General features: G+C 32.0%; 2 protein-coding genes across 2 annotated transcripts; both read right to left on the reverse strand.

Moving 5' to 3' along the window:
• Positions 1-16,217: 16,217 nt before the first annotated feature.
• On the reverse strand, positions 16,218-17,027 carry OFP26 (OVATE family protein OFP26). The gene has a single exon (XM_004249732.1). The coding sequence runs from the start codon at positions 17,025-17,027 to the stop codon at positions 16,218-16,220; it is 810 nt and encodes a 269-aa protein (XP_004249780.1).
• A 2,012-nt stretch (positions 17,028-19,039) lies between these two features.
• Positions 19,040-19,867, reverse strand: OFP27 (OVATE family protein OFP27). The gene has a single exon (XM_010314116.1). It carries the CDS (start codon positions 19,865-19,867, stop codon positions 19,040-19,042), a length of 828 nt encoding a protein of 275 aa, XP_010312418.1.
• Between the last annotated feature and the right edge of the window lie 4,288 nt (positions 19,868-24,155).

The raw sequence follows: 24,155 nt of genomic DNA on the forward strand, positions 1-24,155 counted from the left end.
TTTTTGGTGATCCGGATTCCGACGTCAAAAATGCCAAATTTTTTTGTGGACGTCCGTCAAGACCTTGTCTATGCATACGGTTGGCCATCACGGTTTGTCCGGCCCATTTGGAGGGTCAAACGAGCCCCGAAGCGAGCATACGCCTCATTTCGACGATTTTCGTGTGCTATAGCACACCATTTTTTTGGGAGATGCGGATTCCGACATCAAAAATGCCAAATTTTTTCGTGGACGTCCGTCAAGACCTTGTCTATGCATACGGTTGGCCATCATGGCTTGTCCGGCCCATTTGGAGGGTCAAACGAGCCCCGAAGCGAGCATACGCCTCATTTCGATGATTTTCGTGTGCTATAGCATACCATTTTTTGGGTGATATGGATTACGACATTTAAAATGCCAAATTTTTTCGTGGACGTTCGTCAAGACCTTGTCTATGCATACGGTTTGCCATCACGGCTTGTCCGGCCCATTTGGAGGGTCAAACGACCCCCGAAGCGAGCATATGCCTCATTTCGATGATTTTCGTGTGCTATAGCACACCATTTTTTGGGTTATCCAGATTCCGACGTCACAAATGCCAAATTTTTTCGTGGACGTACGTCAAGACCTTGTCTTTGCATACGGTTGGCCATCACGGCTTGTCCGGCCCATTTGGAGGGTCAGACGAGCCCCGAAGCGAGCATACGCCTCATTTCGACGATTTTCATGTGCTATAGCACACCATTTTTTGGGTGATCCAGATTCCGACGTCAAAAATGCCAAATTTTTTCGTAGACGTCAGTCAAGACCTTGTCTATGTATACGGTTGGCCATCACGGCTTGTCCGGCCCATTTGGAGGGTCAAACGAGCCCCGAAGCGAGCATACGCCTCATTTCGATTATTTTCGTGTGCTATAGCACACCATTTTTTGGGTGATCCGGATTCCGACGTTACAAATGCCAAATTTTTTCGTGGACGTCCGTCAAGACCTTTTCTATGCATACGGTTGGCCATCACGGCTTGTCCGGCGCATTTGGAGGGTCAAACGAGCCCCGAAGCGAGCATACGCCTCATTTCGACGATTTTCGTGTGCTATAGCACACCATTTTTTTGGTGATCCAGATTCCGACATCAAAAATGCCAAATTTTTTCGTGGACGTCCGTCAAGACCTTGTCTATGCATACGGTTGGCCATCAAGGTTTGTCCGGCCCATTTGGAGGGTCAAACGAGCCGCAAAGCGAGCATACGCCTCATTTCGACGATTTTCGTGTGCTATAGCACACCATTTTTTGGGTGATCCGGATTCCGATGTCAAAAATGCCAAATTTTTTCGTGGACGTCCATCAAGACCTTGTCTATGAATACGGTTGGCCATCACGGTTTGTCTGGCCTATTTGGAGGGTCGAACGATCCCCGAAGCGAGCATACGCCTCATTTCGACGATTTTCGTGTGCTATAGCACACCATTTTTTGTTTGATCCGGATTCCGACGTCAAAAATGCCAAATTTTTTTGTGGACGTCCGTCAATACCTTGTCTATGCATACGGTCGGCCATCACGGCTTGTCCGGCCCATTTGGAGGGTCAAACGAGCCTCGAAGCGAGCATACACCTCATTTCGACGATTTTCGTGTGCTATAGCACACCATTTTTGGGGTGATCTGGATTCCGACGTCAAAAATGCCAAATTTTTACGTGGACGCCCGTCAAGACCTTATCTATGCATACGGTTGGCCATCACGGCTTGTCCGCCCCATTTTGAGGGTCAAACGAGCCCCGAAGCGAGCATACGCCTCATTTCGACAATTTTCGTGTGCTATAGCACACCATTTTTTGGGAAATCCGGATTTCGACGTCAAAAATGCCAAATTTTTTCGTGGACGTCCGTCAAGACCTTGTCTATGCATACGGTTGGTCATCACGGCTTGTCCGGCCCATTTGGAGGGTCAAACGAGCCCCGAAGCGAGCATACGCCTCATTTCAACGATTTTCGTGTGCTATAGCACACCATTTTTTGGGTGATCCGGATTCCGACATCAAAAATGCCAAATTTTTTCGTGGACGTCTTTCAAAACCTTATCTACGCATACGGTTGGCCATCACGGCTTGTCCGGCCCATTTGGAGGGTCAAACGAGCCCCGAAGCGAGCATACGCCTCATTTCGACGATTTTCGTGTGCTATATAGCACACCATTTTTTGGGTGATCCGGATTCCGACGACAAAAATGCCAAATTTTTTCGTGGACGTCCGTCAAGACCTTGTCTATGCATACAGTTGGCCATCACGGTTTGTCCGACCCATTTGGAGGGTCAAACGAGCCCTGAAGCGAGCATACGCCTCATTTCGACGATTTTCGTGTGCTATAGCACACCATTTTTTGGGTGATCCGGATTCCGACGTCAAAAATGCCAAAAAAATTTCGTGGACGTCCGTCAAGACTATGCATACGGTTGGCCATCACGGTTTTTCGGCCCATTTGGAGGGTCAAATGAGCCCCGAAGCGAGCATACGCCTCATTTCAACGATTTTAGTGTGCTATAGCACACCTTTTTTTGGGTAATCCGGATTCCGACATCAAAAATGCCAAATATTTTCGTGGACGTCCGTCAAGACCTTGTCTATGCATACGGTTGGCCATCACGGTTTGTCCGGCCTATTTGGAGGGTCAAACGAGCCCTTAAGCAAGCATACGCCTCATTTCGACGATTTTCGTGTGCTATAGCACACCATTTTTTGGGTGATCCGGATTCCGACGTCAAAAATACCAAAAAAATTTTGTGGACGTCCGTCAAGACTATGCATACGGTTGGCCATAACGGTTTGTCCGGCCCATTTGGAGGGTCAAACGAGACCCGAAGCGAGCATACGCCTCATTTCGACGATTTTCGTGTGCTAGAGCACAGCACTTTTTGGGTGATCCGGATTCCGACGTCAAAAATGCCAAATTTGTTCGCAGACGTCCGTCAAGACCTTGTCTATGCATACGGTTGGCCATCACGGCTTGTCCGGCCCATTTGGAGGGTCAAACGAGCCCCGAAGCGAGCATACGCCTCATTTCGACGATTTTCGTGTGCTATAGCACACCATTTTTTGGGTGATCCGGATTCCAACGTAAAAAATGCCAAATTTTTTCGTGGACGTCCGTCAAGACCTTTTCTATGCATACGGTTGGCCATCACGGCTTGTCCGGCCCATTTGGAGGGTCAAACGAGCCCCGAAGCGAGCATACGCCTCATTTCGACGATTTTCGTGTGCTATAGCAAAACATTTTTTGGGTGATCCGGATTCCGACATCAAAAATGCCAAATTTTTTCGTGGACGTCCGTCAAGACCTTGTCTATGCATACGGTTGGCCATCACGGCTTGTCTGACCCATTTGGAGGGTCAGACGAGCCCCGAAGGGAGTATACGCCTCATTTCGATGATTTTCATGTGCTATAGCACAGCTTTTTTTGGGTGATCCAGATTCCGACGTCAAAAATGCCAAATTTTTTCGTAGACGTCCGTCAAGACCTTGTCTATGCATACGGTTGGCCATCACGGCTTGTCCGGCCTATTTGGAGGGTCAAACGAGCCCCGAAGCGAGCATACGCCTTATTTCGATGATTTTCGTGTGCTATAGCACACCATTTTTTGGGTGATCCGGATTCCGACGTCACAAATGCCAAATTTTTTTGTGGACGTACGTCAAGACCTTTTCTATGCATACGGTTGGCCATCACGGCTTGTCCGGCCCATTTGGAGGGTCAAACGAGCCCCGAAGCGAGCATACGCCTCATTTCGATGATCTTCATGTGCTATAGCACACCATTTTTTGGGTGATCCAGATTCCGATGTCAAAAATGCCAAATTTTTTCGTAGACGTCCCTCAAGACCTTGTCTATGCATACGGTTGGCCATCACGGCTTGTCCGGCCCATTTGGAGGGTCAAACGAGCCCCTAAGCGAGCATACGCCTCATTTCGATGATTTTCATGTGCTATAGCACACCATTTTTTGGGTGATCTGTATTCCGACATCAAAAATGCCAAAAAAATTTCGTGGACGTCCGTCAAGACTATGCATACGGTTGGCCATCACGGTTTGTCCAGCCCATTTGGAGGGTCAAACGAGCCCTGAAGCGAGCATATACCTCATTTCGATGATTTTCGTGTGCTATAGCACACCATTTTTTGGGTGATCCGGATTCCGACGTCAAAAATGCCAAATTTTTTCGTGGACGTCCGTCAAGACCTTGTCTATGCATACGGTTGGCCATCACGGCTTGTCCGACCCTTTTGGAGGGTCAAACGAGCCCCGAAGCGAGCATATGCCTCATTTCGACGATTTTCGTGTGCTATAGCACACTATTTCTTGGGTGATCCGGATTTCGACGTCAAAAATGCCAAAAAATTTTCGTGGACGTCCGTCAAGACCTTTTCTATATATACGGTTGGCCATCACGGCTTGTCCGGCCCTTTTGGAGGGTCAAACGAGCCCCGAAGCGAGCATATGCCTCATTTCGACGATTTTCGTGTGCTATAGCACACCATTTTTTGGGTGATCCGGATTTCAACGTCAAAAATGCCAAATTTTTTCATGGACGTCCGTCAAGACCTTGCCTATGCATACGGTTCGCCATCACGGCTTGTCCGGCCAATTTGGATGGTCAAACGAGCCCCGAAGCGAGCATACGCCTTATTTCGACGATTTTCGTGTGCTATAGCACACCATTTTTTGGGTGATCCGGATTTCGACGTCAAAAATGCCAAATTTTTTCGTGGACGTTCGTCAAGACCTTGTCTATGCATACGGTTGGCCATCACGGTTTGTCCGGCCCATTTGGAGGGTCAAACGAGCCCCGAAGCGAGCATACGCCTCATTTCGACGATTTTCGTGTGCTATAGCACACCATTTTTTGGGTGATCCGGATTCCGACGTCAAAAATGCCAAATTTTTTCGTGGACGTCCGTCAAGACCTTGTCTATGCATACGGTTGGCCATCACGGCTTGTCCGGCCCATTTGGAGGGTCAAACGAGCCCGAAGCGAGCATACGCCTCATTTCGACGATTTTCGTGTGCTATAGCACACCATTTTTTGGGTGATCCGGATTCCGACGTCAAAAATGCCAAATTTTTTCGTGGACGTCCGTCAAGACCTTGTCTATGCATACGGTTGGCCATCACAGCTTGTCCGGCTCATTTGGAGGGTCAAACGAGCCCCGAAGCGAGCATACGCCTCATTTCGACGATTTTCGTGTGCTACAATGTTGTTGGGATATGATGGAGATAAATACTCAAAATTTTAAAAAAAAATCAAAATTTGAATTACATTTCAACATTACTTTAAATTTTACCTGAACATGTTTGAAAATTGTTTGAGAGCAGAAATCATTTGATAAAGTATGTAAGAATAATAATAAATATAATGCATTAGTAATATCAACATTGCAAGTAGCTGTTTAAGTTTGAGAGGGTTATCGATCCGTTTATTTATTAATTCAATCAATTTCAATCCATTAAAATTGAGTTGATATATAGTTCAAATTGACTTATAAGAAATCTTATTAAAATATTTCAATAATAATAATAATAATAATAATAATAATAATAATAATAATAATTTATTTGTATTTTTATTTTTATTGTTATTATTATTATTATTATTATTATTATTATCTTTAAAAAGAACAAATAATAAAATTAAAATCAGTCAAATTGAGTTATGACTCATCTCATTACTTTGCCCTTTTGGTCCAAGCAAATTCAGCTTGGTTGACTCTTGACCCGTTTGGACCAACCAAGATCTGATTTTATCAGCTCAATTTTCATCAGTAACTATAATTGTAATTAGTTATATTGAAATTATTTTTTATTCAATGATTGATTTGGTCTATTAAAACTAATATATATCACATAATTGCTATAAAAAATTATTTTTAAAAACATCCTCCGCAAATATACTGATCAAAATTGTCACGACCCAAAACGTGTCGTGAGTGGCACCCACATTTATCCCCCTATGTGAGCGAACCAACCAATCTAAACCCCAACATTTCAAACATAATAAATAGAAAACAATGCGGAAGACTTAAAACTCATTAACAAAATCAATAATCAACTTCCAAAACTCAAAACTTATCATTATTCCCAAAATCTGGAAGTCATCATCACAAGAACATCTATCCTCAAATTACTAATTCTAAGAGTATCTAGAAAGCTAAAATAAATAAAAAGCTAGTCCATGCCGGAACTTCAAGGCATCAAGACATGAAGAAGAAGATCCAGTCCAAGCTAGAAGCGTTAGCTCACCCTAAAATCCGGTATAATGAAGACTGGCTAGAGTTGCGGTTGAATTGAAGACGACGGTACGTTTGCTGCACTCCACAATGAACAAAAGGAAAACATACAAGTAGGGGTCAGTACAAACACAAGTACTGAGTAGATATCATCGGCCAACTCAAAATAGAAAACAGTATATAGCAGATAATATCATAAAATCAACTATAATACTTAACATGCGGCATTTACAATTACCATCACCCTTGGTCACAACACCAAGCACATCAATGAGGACTCACGCCTCCCCATCATACTCATTTGGGAATTAGGTTCATTAAATTGAGTATATAACATCTTTCAAGATTCATTATCTTTATTCCTCTTGTGTCGGTACGTGACACTCCGATCCCCTAATTCTACGTGTCGGTTCGTGACACCCGATCCCCTTATTCTACATGTCGGTTCGTGACACCCGATCCCCTAATTCTACGTGTCGGTTCGTGACACCCGATCCCCTAATTCTACGTGTCGGTTCGTGACACCCGATCCACTAATTCTACGTGTCGGTTCGTGACACCCGATCCCCTAATTCTACGTGTCGGTTCGTGACACCCGCTCCACTAATCTCATTCTATTAATTCATCAAGCCTTCTTTTATACCAAGGCATCATCAATTTCATTACTTTAGTTCATCAAGCCTTCTCTTATACCAAGGCATCATCAATCTCATTACTTTAGTTCATCAAGCCTTCTTTTATACCAAGGCATCATCATTAACAAGGTAAATTTAGGATTAGAGATTCAATAGGCTCATCATGCTTATTCATCACAATTATATAATCACATTCATGCAAGCATACAATTAAGCATATAGAAGGGTTTACAACACTACCCAATACATATCATTCGCTATTAAGAGTTTACTACGAATAGCATAAAAACCATAACCTACCTCCACCGAAGATTCGTGATCAAGCAAGCAATTTCCCAAAGCTTTGTTTCCTCTCCATTTCCCTCTTCTTTCGATCGTCCTCTCCCTCTCTTTCTGTTCTTTTCTTTTTCTTATTCAAACCCTCTTTCTTTTACCCTAATTAGCATATAATTAAGTATAAAAGATGGTGAACTAACCCATTAATTAATTCAAGGTTATCTCTTTTAACCCTCAAGTAGTTAAATTATTAACATTAACCCACTAAATTTATAATTATAGCAGGAATAGTCCAAAACGTCCCTTAAAACATTTAAAGAAATCTGACCCCGCCTGGGATTACGCAGCCTGTGACGGGCCGTCGTGCCTGCGACGGTCCGTCCTACTGCTTCCGTCACAGAGTTCAGAGACTCGAATTTACTGAAGGGCCTGTGACGGTCCGTCCTGCCACTTCGTCACGAAGTTCAGAGAGTCGATTTCAGTACCCAAATTTCAGAATTCTAAGTGTTTTGGAACGAGACCCCCTCGACGGTCCGTCGTGCCCATGACGGTCCGTCGTGGGTTCCGTCGTCTCAGCCTGTTTTTCCAGAAATAAAATCTGCTACTCAAAACGACTAAACAGGTCGTTACAAAAATGATGTAGAAAAGGGTTTGAGGGACAATTGTGTCTTTAATCATGCCATTGTATTGCACTAAAAGTCTAAAACCCTTCGCATTCTAATATTATAGAGTACCATTTATTAGTTATACATACCTTAACACAATAAAGTGTTATACACATAAATTGAAATGTCTTTGTCTTAGCACGTCTTGGATACTCTTCCCGTGTGCCAAACAACATACTAGTAATCAACGACAAGGAATACATGTCCAAATATAAAGAAATAAAAAATAATTTTACCTAACTATATAGTGTATTTTCTGAGTAATTCTGACGAAGAGTCGTCAATTGACAACTCTCAAATATATTAAAAACATCATCCTAACGAGAAAAAAATAACATTAATTTTGGAATTTAAAGTTGATGGGAAGGACATGGAGATACCAACATTTCAATGACAATCGATACATTATAGGTTTTTTTTATTTGTTTTCTGTGTAGATAGCTTTGCATTATACTCTTATCAATTTATCTACAGATTAATTCTTTTGGTTCATTATAAATGGAGCTTGCGATAAATTACATTGTGATTACATTTAAATTATTGTTTAGTTTTCAAAGTACGTCTATAATAATTCTTAAAGTTGAGCTATATCTTCTTATTTATTTCTTAGATCTTTAAATATTATACGATTAAAATATAATATTTTTGTTAATTGATCTCATTATTAGTGAGAATTTCGTATTTTCGTATCCAATATTCATTTAATTCTATACAGGCAATTCATGTAAGATTTAACACTCTTTGCAACTTGAAATTTGATGATAAATTTGTGTCATATTTGATCTTTGTTCATAATTATCGACCAACATAACATTATGATCATCAATAATTTTAGCAAAATTGAATTAAAGTCATTATATTTATAAGCGATAAAACTTTTAGCTATATTTAAATAAAGTGCTGGTAATAAATATTTATATACTTATTATTGTCACTGGATATTATTACCTCTAAATAACTGCTGCTATTATAAATAAAGTGTTGGTAATAAATATCTTTAGTGCTCGATCAAGCAATTCCCAAACATGTCCAAATCGATTCATAATCAACTTTCACCTTGACATATTTAAAACGATAAGATTCAAAGTAATATCAACACATTACACGTATATTTGGTTTTTAACTGTAAAATTTTGGAAATAACCATATACTGCTTTACTTTATCATAAATTTGGGAAAGACCATAATTTTTTAATTTAACAACATTTCATATGTTAGTGTTGTAACTTGTAACGAATAGATGAACAAATTATGCATTGTATAAGTTAAATAAATAAAGAAACTTAAGTTACAATGTTTTTTACTCCAAGTTAATAGAATTTAAGACATGAACTAAGTTTTGTATTACACTAATTATTGATGTTAAAATATTATTCCTAGAGATAGATTCTCGCTCGAAAGAAATCTTTTCGAAGCGAAAGACTGAAAATAAAAATCGTTGAGAAAAATATTGATTGTGTTTCATCTTTTTATGTTTGAACGGAAAAAAATAGAGAGAAAAAATGCAAAATTTATTTTAGATATGTTATAGTATTATATTATTAGTAGTATGAGTATCAACCATCGAATGACTCATATGGTAAAGAGACTCCTCCAAATCTTTAATCCCTTGATTTGCGTCCATTTTTATTTTTTTTTATAGATTTCTTGATATATCCATAAGGATCATTCGAATTTACTCGAGCTCATTACTATTACTATTGTTGTAAAATCTTTGAGAATTGAAAATGTTGTGATTATTTTCGTTTTATTTAATGGGTTTGACTAATCAAAATAATTTAAAAAGAAGAACATGTTAGCAGTGTTTTAAAAAACGTTTTTGGGGCAGGCTTATCAAAAATGTCATGGGCCGTAAATTAAAAACATAGATTTATAAGGCGTAAGTCTTGAAATTTGAGGCGTAAACCCTGAACATAAAAACGTAAGTTTTGGGCGTTAAAACGTACATCCGAGCGTTTGTATTTTTAAAATTTTTTTGTTTTGCTTTAAATCATATTTTTATTATTGGTTTAATGATATTTCTCAAATAATAATTATAATACATTTTCTTCATTATTGATTATTAATACTTATTTCAAATAAAAATCATATATCATTAAAAGGTTCACTTTTGTTTATTTTATTAGTAATAAAACAATAAATTTAAATATACATAAGATTACTACGCTCGCCTCACGTCCCCGCCTTTTATAACACTGCATGTTAGCATAAGTTTTACTAACATTTGTGAATTATATTACATTTATATGTTAAATTAAATTTTGAAATGACTTGAAATAACCTTTTTCGAATCAAAATAGAAGTTTAAATTTTTGTTGAACTTTGTATTGTTGCTACTCATGTATGGAGTTACTCTCATAGTTCGGCCAAAATTTGTACTCTAAATTAATTAAAGCTCCCCAATCTACAAGGTTGTTGAGTTATGATGAAGTTAAATACACCAAAATTTGAAAAAATAAAAATTGAATTTCAAATTTCAGTAGTAATTTAGTCGGCGTTTGATCATAAAATAAATAAAATTCAAAATTTTTAAAATTGAAGTTGGAGTTAGAATATGAATTTTGTTTGACCATATATTTTGCAAAAAAATGAAGAAGAAATTTAATGCACTTTCTAAAATATAGTTATAACTCACAATTTCTAAAACATACAATTTAACCTATCTAAAAAGAGTAATATCTCAAAATAGATAGTCACATAATATCATAGAACAAATCTCACGTACAATTCACATAAACTAAATTTTGTATTACATTAATTATTAATCTAGCTTGCTAGGTCGAGGTATATACGATAGAAATTAGGTAAAAAAATTAGCGACAAACTTCAGAAGTAATTTCTATTTTTTTTAATCGAAGACCATGTGTAACACAATAAACATTATTAAAAAAGAAAGTATATTTATTTGAATTTTCAAACAAGAAAAAAGAAATAATACTAATAAGGCTATAACATATCTAAAAAAAAATCTACATGTTATTTCTATTTTTTTTTCTTTCAAACAAATGAAAACGAAACACGATCAATATTTTTCTCACAAATCTCATTCTCACTCTTTCACTTCGAAAACATCTCTTTCAAGCAAGAATCTATTACTAGAAACAATATTTTAACATCATAGACTATAAAAATAAAGTCTTCAGAAATCTCCTCTCCTACTTATGGAGTTACACTAGATGTTGACGCTGCAATCATCCGATCAGCCTCATTTTCTATCAAAGACATAAAATAGAGACTAGGAGGTTTACTAGAACTAAATCCAAATGGAGTATTTATTGTTGAAGTACATGAATAACTCATCCACAAATCACAAAATGCACCAACAATATACTTATGAATGTTTTTCTCATTAATCTCCAATAGCCAACCACATAACTCTTCAAGAGACTCTTCCCAATCTTCGATCTCTAGATTTTCATCAACCATTTTTTCCAAAAAATACTTGATATCCTCATAAGGATCCCTAGATATCAATCGCATTATAGCATATGTTTTCTTACATGGTACATAGTACACAAACCCGTGACTACTATTACTCTTTGACCTTTCAAGAATTGAAGTAGCATCCATTGATTCATTCGATGGTAAATACCCGAGCCCCTTACTACTAATATTGTCGTTACTACTTGATGATGACATGTCAAGAATTGAACTAGTTTCTTGATCCCCATAAGAATCCATTGAGTCATTCGATGGTAGATAACCAAGCCTTTTACTACTAGTACTATTATTAGTACTCTTTGACAATCTTGATGATGAACCTTCAAGAATTGACCTACTTGTTTCCCCATAAGCATCAATAGAATCCATCGATGTTATAACACACGAGTCATTGTTGAATGGTAGAAACTCGAGCCTCTTACTAATAGTACGTTTCTTTGACAATCTTGATGATGACATATCAAGAATTAAACTAGTTTTTTGACCTGCCTCAACAAAAAACCTATCTTTCTCTAGTTTTAGGCTTTCAATAACTTCATCAACCATTTCATCATCAACATTGTTGTAAAATCTTTGAGAGTTGAAAATGTTGTGATTATTTTCATCCCTAATAGAGAGAGTTCTAAGGTCACCACAACGTGGCAATCTACATAGCATAGGAGAAAATGAGGGTTTTTTGTTGCTTTTGAAGAGAGAAGAAAACTTCATTTTTATTTTTATTTTTATTTTTGGAAAAAATAAAGGGGAGAAATATTGAAAGTTTGATCGGTGAAAAAACAATGTGACCTGTCTCATTATATATAGTGGGAAGAGATTGATTGTTTGTTTTTAATAATTAGTAAAGTTTTCCTCTTTTTAATTGAAAATAAATATATATATAATTTAGTCAAACGTTAAATATTCATTTTATTTAATGGATGTTTGACTAAACAAAATATTTAAAAAAGAAAATCATGTTTTTACTGTTAGCATAAGTTTTAGTACTTGAAATCTATGAAATATGTTACATTTATATGTTTCATTAAATTATAAATTGACTTAATTTTAAATCAAAATAAAAGTTTTGAATTTTTTTTTTGGACACCAAATTAATTAAAGCCTCTCAATCTACATTGTTGTTGGGTTGTGATGGAATTAAATACTCTAAAAATTATAAATAAAAAATGAATTTCAATAGTAATTTAGTATTTATTGAGTATTTGACCGTTAAAATAAAAAAAATATTTATTTTTGAAATTTTCAAAATTGGATTTTTGTTTGACCAGATTTTATACTAAAAAATATTTAAAATTTTAAATATACCTTTTGAAAATATGATTTACTCCTCGTAATTTCTAAAATCTAGTAAAATCACCCAACTAAATTTATTTTTTCAAACATGCAATCAAATTGGCTCCAAGAGAGTAATATCTCATAATAAATATTTACATATTATCATAAGTATTATATACGAGTTATTATATATTATTACAAATATTTTTTTCGTTGATTATGGAAAATTTGAAGTAGTAGATAGAGTTAAGTTTGACAGTTATTGTTTTCAACTAATAGTTGGTAATTTAAAGGTATTTTCTTTAAAATAAAACATGAAATTAATCATGATTTAATAGGTTATTTTATAAAAATAAAAGTTCTAGGATAGAGTTAGAACAATCAACAATGTCACCTTTTTAGTTTTTACCATAAATCTCAATCAGAGATCTCAATTCATTTTCTGCATATAAAATAATTCTTGATAAGTGACGTTTTTCAAGCCTTATATGACGCGTACCCAAATTAGCTGAGCTTCCGTAAACAAAAATTTAATTCTCACCAATTGGAAAAAGACTAATTTATTATAGTAATAAATAAATAAACAAATAATGATTGTAAAAGTTATAGTACTTAATAAATAAACAAATAATGCATTGTAAAAGTTAAATAAAGAGAAAAAACTTTACTTACAATGATTTTTACTCTAGATTTAATAAAGTTACACATAAACTATGTTTTGTAACACACTAATTATTGATATATCATGTTAGATCAAGGTATATATGATGAAAATATTAGGTCAAAGATTAGCGACAAATTAATTTAAAAGAAAGTAAATTTATTTAAATTTTCAAACAAGAAAAAGAAACAATACTACTAATAATATTATAACATATCTAAAATAAATTTTGCATTTTTTTCTCTCAAATATAAGAAAATGAAACACAATTAACATTTCTCTCGGGAATCTAATTCTTAGTCATTCTCTTCGAAAATATTACTTTCAAGCAAGAATCTATCACTGGAAACAATCTCTTGAGCTCACAAGCTATAAGAATAAAATTTGCATAAATCCTATCCCTACCCAAATTCCTTACTTATGGAATTACATTGGATGTTGACGTTGCAATAATTTGATCAGCCTTAGCTTCTATTAAAGACATGAAATAAGGACTAGGAGGTTCACTAGTACTAAATCCAAATGGAGTATTTGTTGTTGAAGTACCTGAATAACTCATCCACAAATCACAAAATGCACCAATAATAAACTTATGAATGTTTTTATCGTTAATCTCCAATAGCCAACCACATAACTCTTCAAGAGACTTTTCCCAATCTTCAATCTCTAGATTTTCATCAACCATTCTTTCATCAACCATTCTTTCCAAAAAATACTTGATATCCTCATAAGGATCCCTCGATATCAATCGCATTATAACATATGTTTTTTACATGGTACATAGTACACAAACCCGTGACTACTATTACTCTTAGACCTTTCAAGAATTGAAGTAGCATCCATTGATTCATTCGATGGTAAATATCCGAGCCCGTTACTACTGATACTGTCGTTACTACTTGATGATGACATGTTAAGAATTGAATTAGTTTCTTGATACTCATAAGAATCCATTGAGTCATTCGATGGTAGATAACCAAGCCTTTTATTACTAGTACTATTATTAGTACTCTTTGACAATCTTGATGATGAACCTTCAAGAATTAACCTACTTGTTTCCCCATAAGCATCAATAGAATCCATCGATGTTATAACACACGAGTCATTATTGAATGGTAGAAACTCGAGCCTCTTACTAATAGTACGTCTCTTTGACAATCTTGATGATGACATATCAAGAATTGAACTAGTTTTTTTGACCTGCCTCGACAAAAAACCTAACTTTCTCTAGTTTTAGGCTTTCAATGACTTCATCAACCATTTCATCATCAACATTGTTGTAAAATCTTTGAGAGTTGAAAATGTTGTGATTATTTTCATCCCTAATAGAGAGAGTTCTAAGGTTTCCACAATGTGGCAATCTACATAGCATAGGACAAAATGAGGTTTTTTTTGGCTTTTAAAGAAAGAAGAGAGACTCATTTTTGTTTTAGAAAAAATAAAGGGGGAATTGAATGTCTGAATGGTGAAAAAAAATGTGACCTTTCTCATTATATAGTGGAAAGTGATTAATTGTTGGGTTTTTAATAATTAGTTCACTTTTCCCCTTTTTAATTGGGGTGGAGATTATTCAATGTTGTGGTTGAGTTTGTTGTAAAATAATAAATATGTAATTTAATACTAGTTAAATATTCATTTTATTTAAGGAATGTTTGACTAAACAAAATATGAAGAAAAAAAAAGAAGACATGTTTGAATATTTATGAAATATGTTACATTTATAAGTTCAATTTAAGTTAAATTGAGAATAGACTTTAAATGAACCTCTTTCAAATCAAAATAAAAGTGTGAATAATTTTAAGATTTCAAATTAATTAAATCTTTTCAATCTACATTGTTGGGTTGCAATGGAATTAAATACTCCAAAAAAATTATAAATTAAAATTGAATTTATTTTGTGAATGTTTGATCATAAAAATTCAAAAGAATATTTATTTTTGAAATTATTAAAATTAAAATTTTGTTTGATCAGATTTTATGCTAAAGAAAATTTTAAAAATTTTAATATATTCTTTTAAAATATGACTTTTACCTCGCAATTTCTACAAATAGAAAAATCACCCAACTTAATTTATCTTTTTAAACATGCAATCAAATTGGCTCTAATAGAGAAATATCTCAAAATAGATATTTACATAATATCATAAGCCTTATATATGAGTTATTATATATTATTACAAATATTATTTTGGTTAAATATGAAAATTTTGAAGTAGTAGATAGAGTTGTGTTTGACAATTATTGTTTTCAACTAATAGTTGATAATTTAAAGGTTTTCCTTTAAAATAAAACATGAACATCAACAAGGTCACCTTTTTACTTTTTTTAATAAATCTCAACCAGAGATCTAAATTCGTTTTCTAAATATAAAAAAATTCTTGATAAACGACGTTTTTCAATCCCTATATGACGCGTATCCAAATTAGTTGAGCTTCAGTAAACAAAAAATTAATTCTCACCAATTGGGAAAAGACTAATTTATTATAGTAATGAATAAATAAATAAATAATGATTGTAAAAGTAATAGTAATTAATAAATAAACAAATAATGCATCGTAAAAGTTAAATAAAGAGAAAAGACTTAACTTACAATGATTTTTACTCTAGATTTAATAAAGTTGCACATAAACTAAGTTTTTGTATCACACTAATTATTGATATATCATGTTAGATCAAGGTATATATGATGAAAAATATTAGGTCAAAGATTAGCGACAAATTATTTAAAAAGAAAGTATATTTATTTAAATTTTCAAACAAGAAAAAGAAACAATACTACTAATAATATTATAACATATCTAAAATAATTTTTGCATTTTTTTTCTTTTTTTTCTTTCAAATATAAGAAAATGAAACACAATTAACATTTCTCTCAGGAATCTAATTCTCAGTTATTCTCTTCGAAAACACTACTTTCAAGCAAGAATCTGTCACCAGAAACAATCTCTTAACCTCACAAGCTATAAGAATAAAGTCTGCATAAATCCTATCCCTTCCCAAACTCCTTACTTATGGAATTACACTGGATGTTGATGTTGCAATGATTTGATCAGCCTTAGCTTCTATCAAAGACATGAAATAAGGACTAGGAGGTTCACTAGTACTAAATCCAAATGGAGTATTTGTTGTTGAAGTACCTGAATAGCTCATCCACAAATCACAAAATGCACCAATAATAAACTTATGAATGTTTTTATCATTATCATTATTCTCCAAATACCAAGCACATATCTCTTTAAGAGACTCCTTCCAATCTTTGATCCCTTGATTTTCTTCAACCGTGATTTCCATATATTTCTTGATATATCCATAAGGATCTATCGAAGTTACCCTCATAGCACTAGGTGATATAACACACGAGTTGTTCAATGGTAGAGACTCAAACTTGTTATTACTAGTACTATAATCATTCTTTGTCAATCTTGACGATGACCCTTTAAAAATTGACCTAGTACTTGTTTCCCCATAAGCATCAATCGAATCTATATGTGTTATAACACATGATTCATCAGATGGTGGAAACTCGAGCCTCTTATTACCAATACTTTTTGACAATTTTGATGATGAAACATTAAGAATCGAACTTGTTTTTTCACCTGACTCGAAAAAGAACCTTTTTTTCTCAAATTTTAGGCCTTCAATGACTTCATCAACTATGTCATCATCAACATTAATGCAAAATCTTTGAGAATTGAAAATGTTGTGATTATTTTCATCTCTAATAGAGAGAGTTCTAAGGTTACCACAACGTGGCAATCTACATAGCATAGGAGAAAATGAGGGTTTTTTCTTGCTTTTGAAGAGAGAAAAAAACTCCATTTTTATCTTTTTATGGGAAAAAATAAAGAGGAGAAATATTGAAAATTTGAATGGTGAAAAGACAATGCGACCTCTCTCATTATATATAGTGATAAGAGATTGATTGTTGGGTTTTAATAATTAATAAAGTCTTCCTCTTTTTAATTGGGGTGGAGAACAATAAATTTCATTATAGAGTTTCTTGTTTGAAATTTCTGATTTAAGAAAGGTTTATTGTAAAATAAGTATTTATGTAATATAGTCAAATGTTAAATATTCTTTTTATATAATGGATGTTTGACCAAACAAAATAATTTAAAAAGAAAAACATTTTTTTACCGTTAGCATAAGTTTTTCTTACTATTTTGAAATATATATGTTACATTTACAAGATAAATTAAATTGTAAATTGACTTAATTTCAAATCAAGATAAAAGTTTGAATTTTTTCTTGAACTCCAAATTAATTAAAGCCTCCAAATCTACATTTTTGTTGAGTTGTGAAGGAATTAAATACTCCTAAAATAATTATAAATCAAAATTTAATTTCAATAGTAATTTATTGGGTGTTTGACAAAAAAAAATTCAAAAAAAAAACTTATTTATTTTTAAATTTTCAAAATTGGACTTTTGTTTGACCAGATTTTATACTAAAGAATATTTAAAATTTTAAATATTCCTTTTTAAAATATGATTTACACCTCCCAATTTATAAAAACTTATAAAATTACCCAACTCAACTTAATTACCTCAAAGCTTGACATACAATCAAATTTGCTCTTAAAAATAATGTCTTAAAATAGATTGTCATATAATATCATAGATTACATCCCATATTCGAATTGTTACATATTATTATAGATGTTTTATCACTTTATTTGAAACATTTGAAATTGAAATTGGAGATGAAGTTGTTTTTAAATAAATAATAGTTGATAGTATAAATGTACTTCCCATTAAAAAACATGAAACATAATTTAATTGAATTATTTTTATCAAAATAAAAAGTTTAGGATAGGTTTGAAAAAGAAAAATATAATGAAAATGCAAATAAGATTTTGGGTATTTTCTAAATTTCAAATATAATTTCAAAGTTATATTTGAAATTTTCATGACCAAACGACGATTTTCAACCAAAAAATAAGTTACTATATTAGCCAAAATGTATAAAGAACAAATTAAAGGATATTAGAAACACAAATATTGTTTACGTGAAAACCTCCTTAGTTAAAGAAGTAAAAATTATGATCTTCACATAAATTTTGAACACTTAATTTGTTCACATTATCTTTTTATAATCACTTGACCAGATTATTGAAGCAATTGCAAAGCATATCATATTTTAAGTAATATTATAAATATTTAAAAAGAACCCAAAAAATATATTCATTGGAGCTTTACTATGAGCTCCTTTTTTTTTTGGTACAAAAGAAAAGTAATATATTATAATTTAGTATGCATCAGTACAAGAGAGTGACAAAGCTTGAGTACTATATTTACTAATACTATTGGATGATATACCTCACAATTTCTAAAACATACAATTTAACTTGTCTTAAAAAGTAATATCTCAAAATAGATAGAACAAATCTCATGTAAAATTCACATAAACTAAATTTTGTATTACATTAATTATTGATCTAGCTTGTTAGGTCGAGGTATATATGATAGAAATTAGGTAAAAAAATTAGCAACAAACTTCAGAAGTAATTTCTATTTTTTTTAATCGGAGACCATGTGTAACACAATAAACATTATTAAAAAAGAAAGTATATTTATTTGAATTTTCAAACAAGAAAAAAGAAATAATACTAATAAGGCTATAACATATCTAAAAAAAATTCTGCATTTTATTTCTCTATTTTTTTTCTTTCAAACAGAAGAAAACGAAACACGATCAATATTTTTCTCACAAATCTCATTCTCACTCTTTCGCTTCGAATACATCTCTTTCAAGCAAGAATCTATCACTAGAAACAATATTTTAACATCATAGACTACAAAAATAAAGTCTTCATAAATCTCCTCTCCTACTTATGAAATTACACTGAATGTTGACGCTGCAATCATCTGATCAGCCTCATCTTCTATCATAGACATAAAATAGAGACTAGGAGGTTTGCTAGAATTAAATTCAAATGGAGTATTTGTTGTTGAAGTACATGAATAACTCATCCACAAATCACAAAATGCCCCAACAATATATTTATGAATGTTTTTCTCATTAATCTCCAATAGCCAACCACATAACTCTTCAAGAGACTCCTTCCAATCTTCAATTTCTAGATTTTCATCAACCATTCTTTCCAAAAAATACTTGATATCCTCATAAGGATCCCTCGATATCAATCGCATTATAACATATGTTTTTTTACATGGTACATAGTACACAAACCCGTGACTACTATTACTCTTTGACCTTTCAAGAATTGAAGTAGCATCCATTGATTCATTCGATGGTAAATACCCGAGCCCGTTACTACTAATACTGTCGTTACTACTTAATGATGACATGTCAAGAATTGAACTAGTTTCTTGATCCCCATAAGAATCCATTGAGTCATTCGATGGTCGATAACTAAGCCTTTTACTACTAGTACTATTATTAGTACTCTTTGACAATCTTGATGATGATCCTTCAAGAATTGACCTACTTGTTTCCCCATAAGCATCAATAGAATCCATCAATGTTATAACATACGAGTCATTGTTAAATGGTAGAAACTCGAGCCTCTTACTAATAGTACGTCTCTTTGACAATCTTGATGATGACATATCAAGAAGTGAACTAGTTTTTTGACCTGACTCGACAAAAAACCTATCTTTCTCTAGTTTTAAGTTTTCAATAACTTCATCAACCATTTCATCATCTACATTGTTGTAAAATCTTTGAGAGTTGAAAATGTTGTGATTATTTTCATCCCTAATAGAGAGAGTTCTAAGGTTACCACAACGTGACAATCTACATAGCATAGGAGAAAATGGGGGTTTTTTCTTGCTTTTGAAGAGAGAAGAAAACTTCATTTTTATTTTTATTTTTGGAAAAAATAAAGGGGAGAAATATTGAAAGTTTGAACGGTGAAAAAATAATGAGACCTGTCTCATTATATATAGTGGTAAGAGATTGATTGTTAGTTTTTAATAATTAATAAAGTTTCCCTCTTTTTAATTGAAAATAAATATATATGTAATCTAGTCAAACATTAAATATTCATTTTATTTAATGGATGTTTGACTAAACAAAATATTTAAAAAAGAAAATCATGTTTTTACTGTTAGCATAAGTTTTAGTACTTGACATCTATGAAATATGTTACATTATTTATAAGTTTAATTAAATTGTAAATTGACTTAATTTTAAATCAAAATAAAAGTTTTGAATTTTTTTTTTGGACACCAAATTAATTAAAGCCTCTCAATTGATGGAATTAAATACTCCAAAAAATTTATAAATAAAGAATGAATTTCAATACTGATTTAATATTTAGTGAGTATTTGACCATTAAAATTAAAAATTATTTATTTATTTTTGAAATTTTCAAAAATGGATTTTTGTTTGACCAGATTTTATACTAAAGAATATTTAAAATTTTAAATATACCTTTTAAAAATATGATTTACTCCTCTCAATTTCTAAAAACTTGTAAAATCACCCCAATATATTTTTTCAAACTTGCAATCAAATTTGCTCTAAGAAAATAATATCTCAAAATAGATATTTACATAATGTCGTAAGTCTTATATTGGAGTTATTATATATTATTACAAATATTTTTTTCGTTAAATATGAAAAATTTGAAGTAGTAGATAGAGTTGTGTTTGACAATTACTGTTTTCAACTAATAGTTGGTAATCTAAAGGTATTTCCTTTAAAATAAAACATGAAATTAATCATGATTTAATGAGTTATTTATAAAAATAAAAATAGGATAGAGTTAGAACAATCAACAAGGTCACCTTTTTAGTTTTTACAAGAAATCTCAACCAGAGATCTCAATTTAATTTCTAAATATAAAATTTTTTTTGATAAGTGACGTTTTTCAAGCCCTATATGACGCGTATCCAAATTAGTTGAGCTTCAAAACAAAAATTTAATTCTCACCAATTGGGAAAAGACTAATTTATTATAGTAATGAATAAATAAACAAATAATGATTGTAAAAGTTATAGTAATTAATAAATAAACAAATAATGCATTGTAAAAGTTAAATAAAGAGAAAAAACTTAACTTACAATAATTTTTACTCTAGATTTAATAAAGTAACACATAAACTAAGTTTTGTAGCACACTATTTATTGATATATCATGTTAGATCAAGGTATATATGATGAAAAATATTAGGTCAAAGATTAGCGATAAATTATTTAAAAAGAGTATATTTATTTAAATTTTCAAACAAGAAAAAGAAACAATACTACTAATAACATTATAACATATCTAAAATAAATTTTGCATTTTTTTTCTTTCAAATATAAGAAAATGAAACACAATTAACATTTCTCTTGGAAATCTAATTCTCAGTCATTCTCTTCGAAAACATTACTTTCAAGTAAGAATCTATCACCAGAAACAATCTCTTAACCTCACAAGCTATAAGAATAAAGTCTGCATAAATCTTATCCCTACCCAAACTCCTTACTTATGGAATTACACTGGATGTTGACGTTGCAATAATTTGATCATCCTTAGCTTCTATCAAAGACAAGAAATAAGGACTAGGAGGTTCACTAGTACTAAATCCAAATGGAGTATTTGTTGTTGAAGTACCTGAATAACTCATCCACAAATCACAAAATGCACCAATAATAAACTTATGAATGTTTTTATCATTATAATTAATCTCCAAATACAAAGCACAAATCTCTTTAAGAGACTCCTTCCAATCTTTAATCCCTTGATTTTCTTCAACCATTATTTCCATATGTTTTTTGATACATCCATAAGGATCTATCGAAGTTACCCTCATAACACTAGGTGTTATAACACACGAGTCGTTCAATGGTAGAGACTCAACCATGTCATTACTAGTACTATTATCATTCTTTGACAATCTTGACGTTGTACCTTTAATAATGATAAGTTATCCTTATATCAAAATAAAATGATAAGATGTAATTAGTTTCATTTTCCTTTACATTATTAATGTTTGTTATCGCGTAATCTTGTATATCAGATAATATAGTGTTTTAGTTTTAATGACTGATAAGTTTTAATTATTATTTTATAAATTTTGTGCTATAAAATTCCTGCGCAAAGCGCGGATAAATTTACTAGTTTCTATAATAAAATAAAATATTTTTCTAAACTATATATTTACTACTCTATATAAACTATTTTAAATTGCATTATATTAGATTCTCAAAGTATTTGAGTGCAAAAAATAGTCATATTAATGATGTAACATGAAGTTGAGTTCTTAAAAGATAAATCATATTACCTTGTTACGGTAAAAATGTTCAAAATATTATTTTATATGAAAAAAAAACTATTTTACTAACAAGGTTTTTATAATATTTTATTGATATAACGTTTAATTTCATATGTGCATTCAGATATTGAAAACAAACTATTCCAATAATTTAGTGTTCAGATTCAGAGACAATATTTTAATATTCAGATGTTTATTCAGATTTACACATCTAAATCTTAATGCACATCTTAATATTTAAATTTGTATTCAAATTCAAACATTTTAATCTTAATGGAAACAAATGAGACCTTTTCACTACTTGTTAATCAAATTCCAAATAAAATTATCTTCATAATATTTAGGGAAGATGCACAAGTACCCCCTAGACTATGACCGAAATTCCAAAAGACACACCTTACTAAGGTCGTATTACCCCCTGAACTTATTTTTTTTGTAATTTTGTGTACCTCTTTGGCTTACGTGTCATCCAAATATCTCTGACGTGCCTCAATTACGTGAAGTCACATATAGTGCACATAAGACAAAAGGTGTATAAAATTACAAAAAAGTTCAGGGGGTAATAGAACTTTAGTTTAGTTAAGATGTGTCTCTCAGATTTTGGTCATAGTCTAGGGGTACTTGTGCATTTTCCTTAATATTTATCAAGTGTTTTTTCAACTAAAAGTATAAATATCTAAATAGAAATATTAAACTAATTGTTTTGATTTTGGACTCTCTTTATTTTTAAATTTTAATATTATATTATATTTTTAAATTAATTTTTACTGGCCCACGGGCCGACACAATATTTCTCAAGCCCCCCAAATGAGCAGGCTTATTCAGGCCAGGCTAAAAAGTCATTTTCTTAAATGGGTTCCAAAAATCTTAGTCCAGTCCTATTAAATCCCGGGTTAATCCAGGCCGGTCCAACGGACCTGGCCCATATTGACGGCTCTAGTTATTATATATTATTACAAATATTTTTTTCGTTAAATATGAAAAATTTGAAGTAGTAGATAGAGTTACGTTTGACAGTTATTGTTTTCAACTAATAGTTGGTAATTTAAAGGTATTCCCTTTAAAATAAAACATGAAATTAATCATCATTTAATGGGTTATATTAAAAAAAATAAAAATTCTAGGATAGAGTTAGAACAATCAACAAGGTCACCTTTTTAGTTATTACCATAAATCTCAATCGGAGATCTCAATTCGTTTTTTGCATATAAAATAATTCTTGATAAATGATGTTTTTCAAATCCTATATGACGCGTACCCAAATTAGCTGAGCTTCAGTAAACAAAAATTTAATTCTCACCAATTGGAAAAAGACTAATTTATTATAGTAATGAATAAATAAACAAATAATGATTGTAAAAGTTATTGTAATTAATAAATAAACAAATAATGCATTGTAAAAGTTAAATAAAGAGAAAAAACATAACTTACAATGATTTTTACTCTAGATTTAATAAAGTTACATATAAACTAAGCTTTGTAACACACTAATTATTGATATATCATGTTAGATCAAGGTATATATGATGAAAAATATAAGGCCAAAGATTAGCGACAAATTATTTAAAAAGAGTATATTTATTTAAATTTTCAAACAAGAAAAAGAAACAATACTACTAATAATATTATAACATATCTAAAATGAATTTTGCATTTTTTTTCTTTCAAATATAAGAAAATGAAACACAATTAACATTTCTTTCGGGAATTTAATTCTCAGT

This window comes from Solanum lycopersicum, chromosome 10 (genome assembly GCF_036512215.1).
Source record: "Solanum lycopersicum chromosome 10, SLM_r2.1".
Lineage (NCBI taxonomy): Eukaryota > Viridiplantae > Streptophyta > Magnoliopsida > Solanales > Solanaceae > Solanum > Solanum lycopersicum.

Coding starts and splice junctions, on each gene's coding strand:
- OFP26 (XM_004249732.1), bottom strand. CDS start 17,027: ATGGAGTTTTTTTCTCTCTTCAAAAGCAAGAAAAAACCCTCATTTTCT.
- OFP27 (XM_010314116.1), bottom strand. CDS start 19,867: ATGGTTGATGAAGTTATTGAAAACTTAAAACTAGAGAAAGATAGGTTT.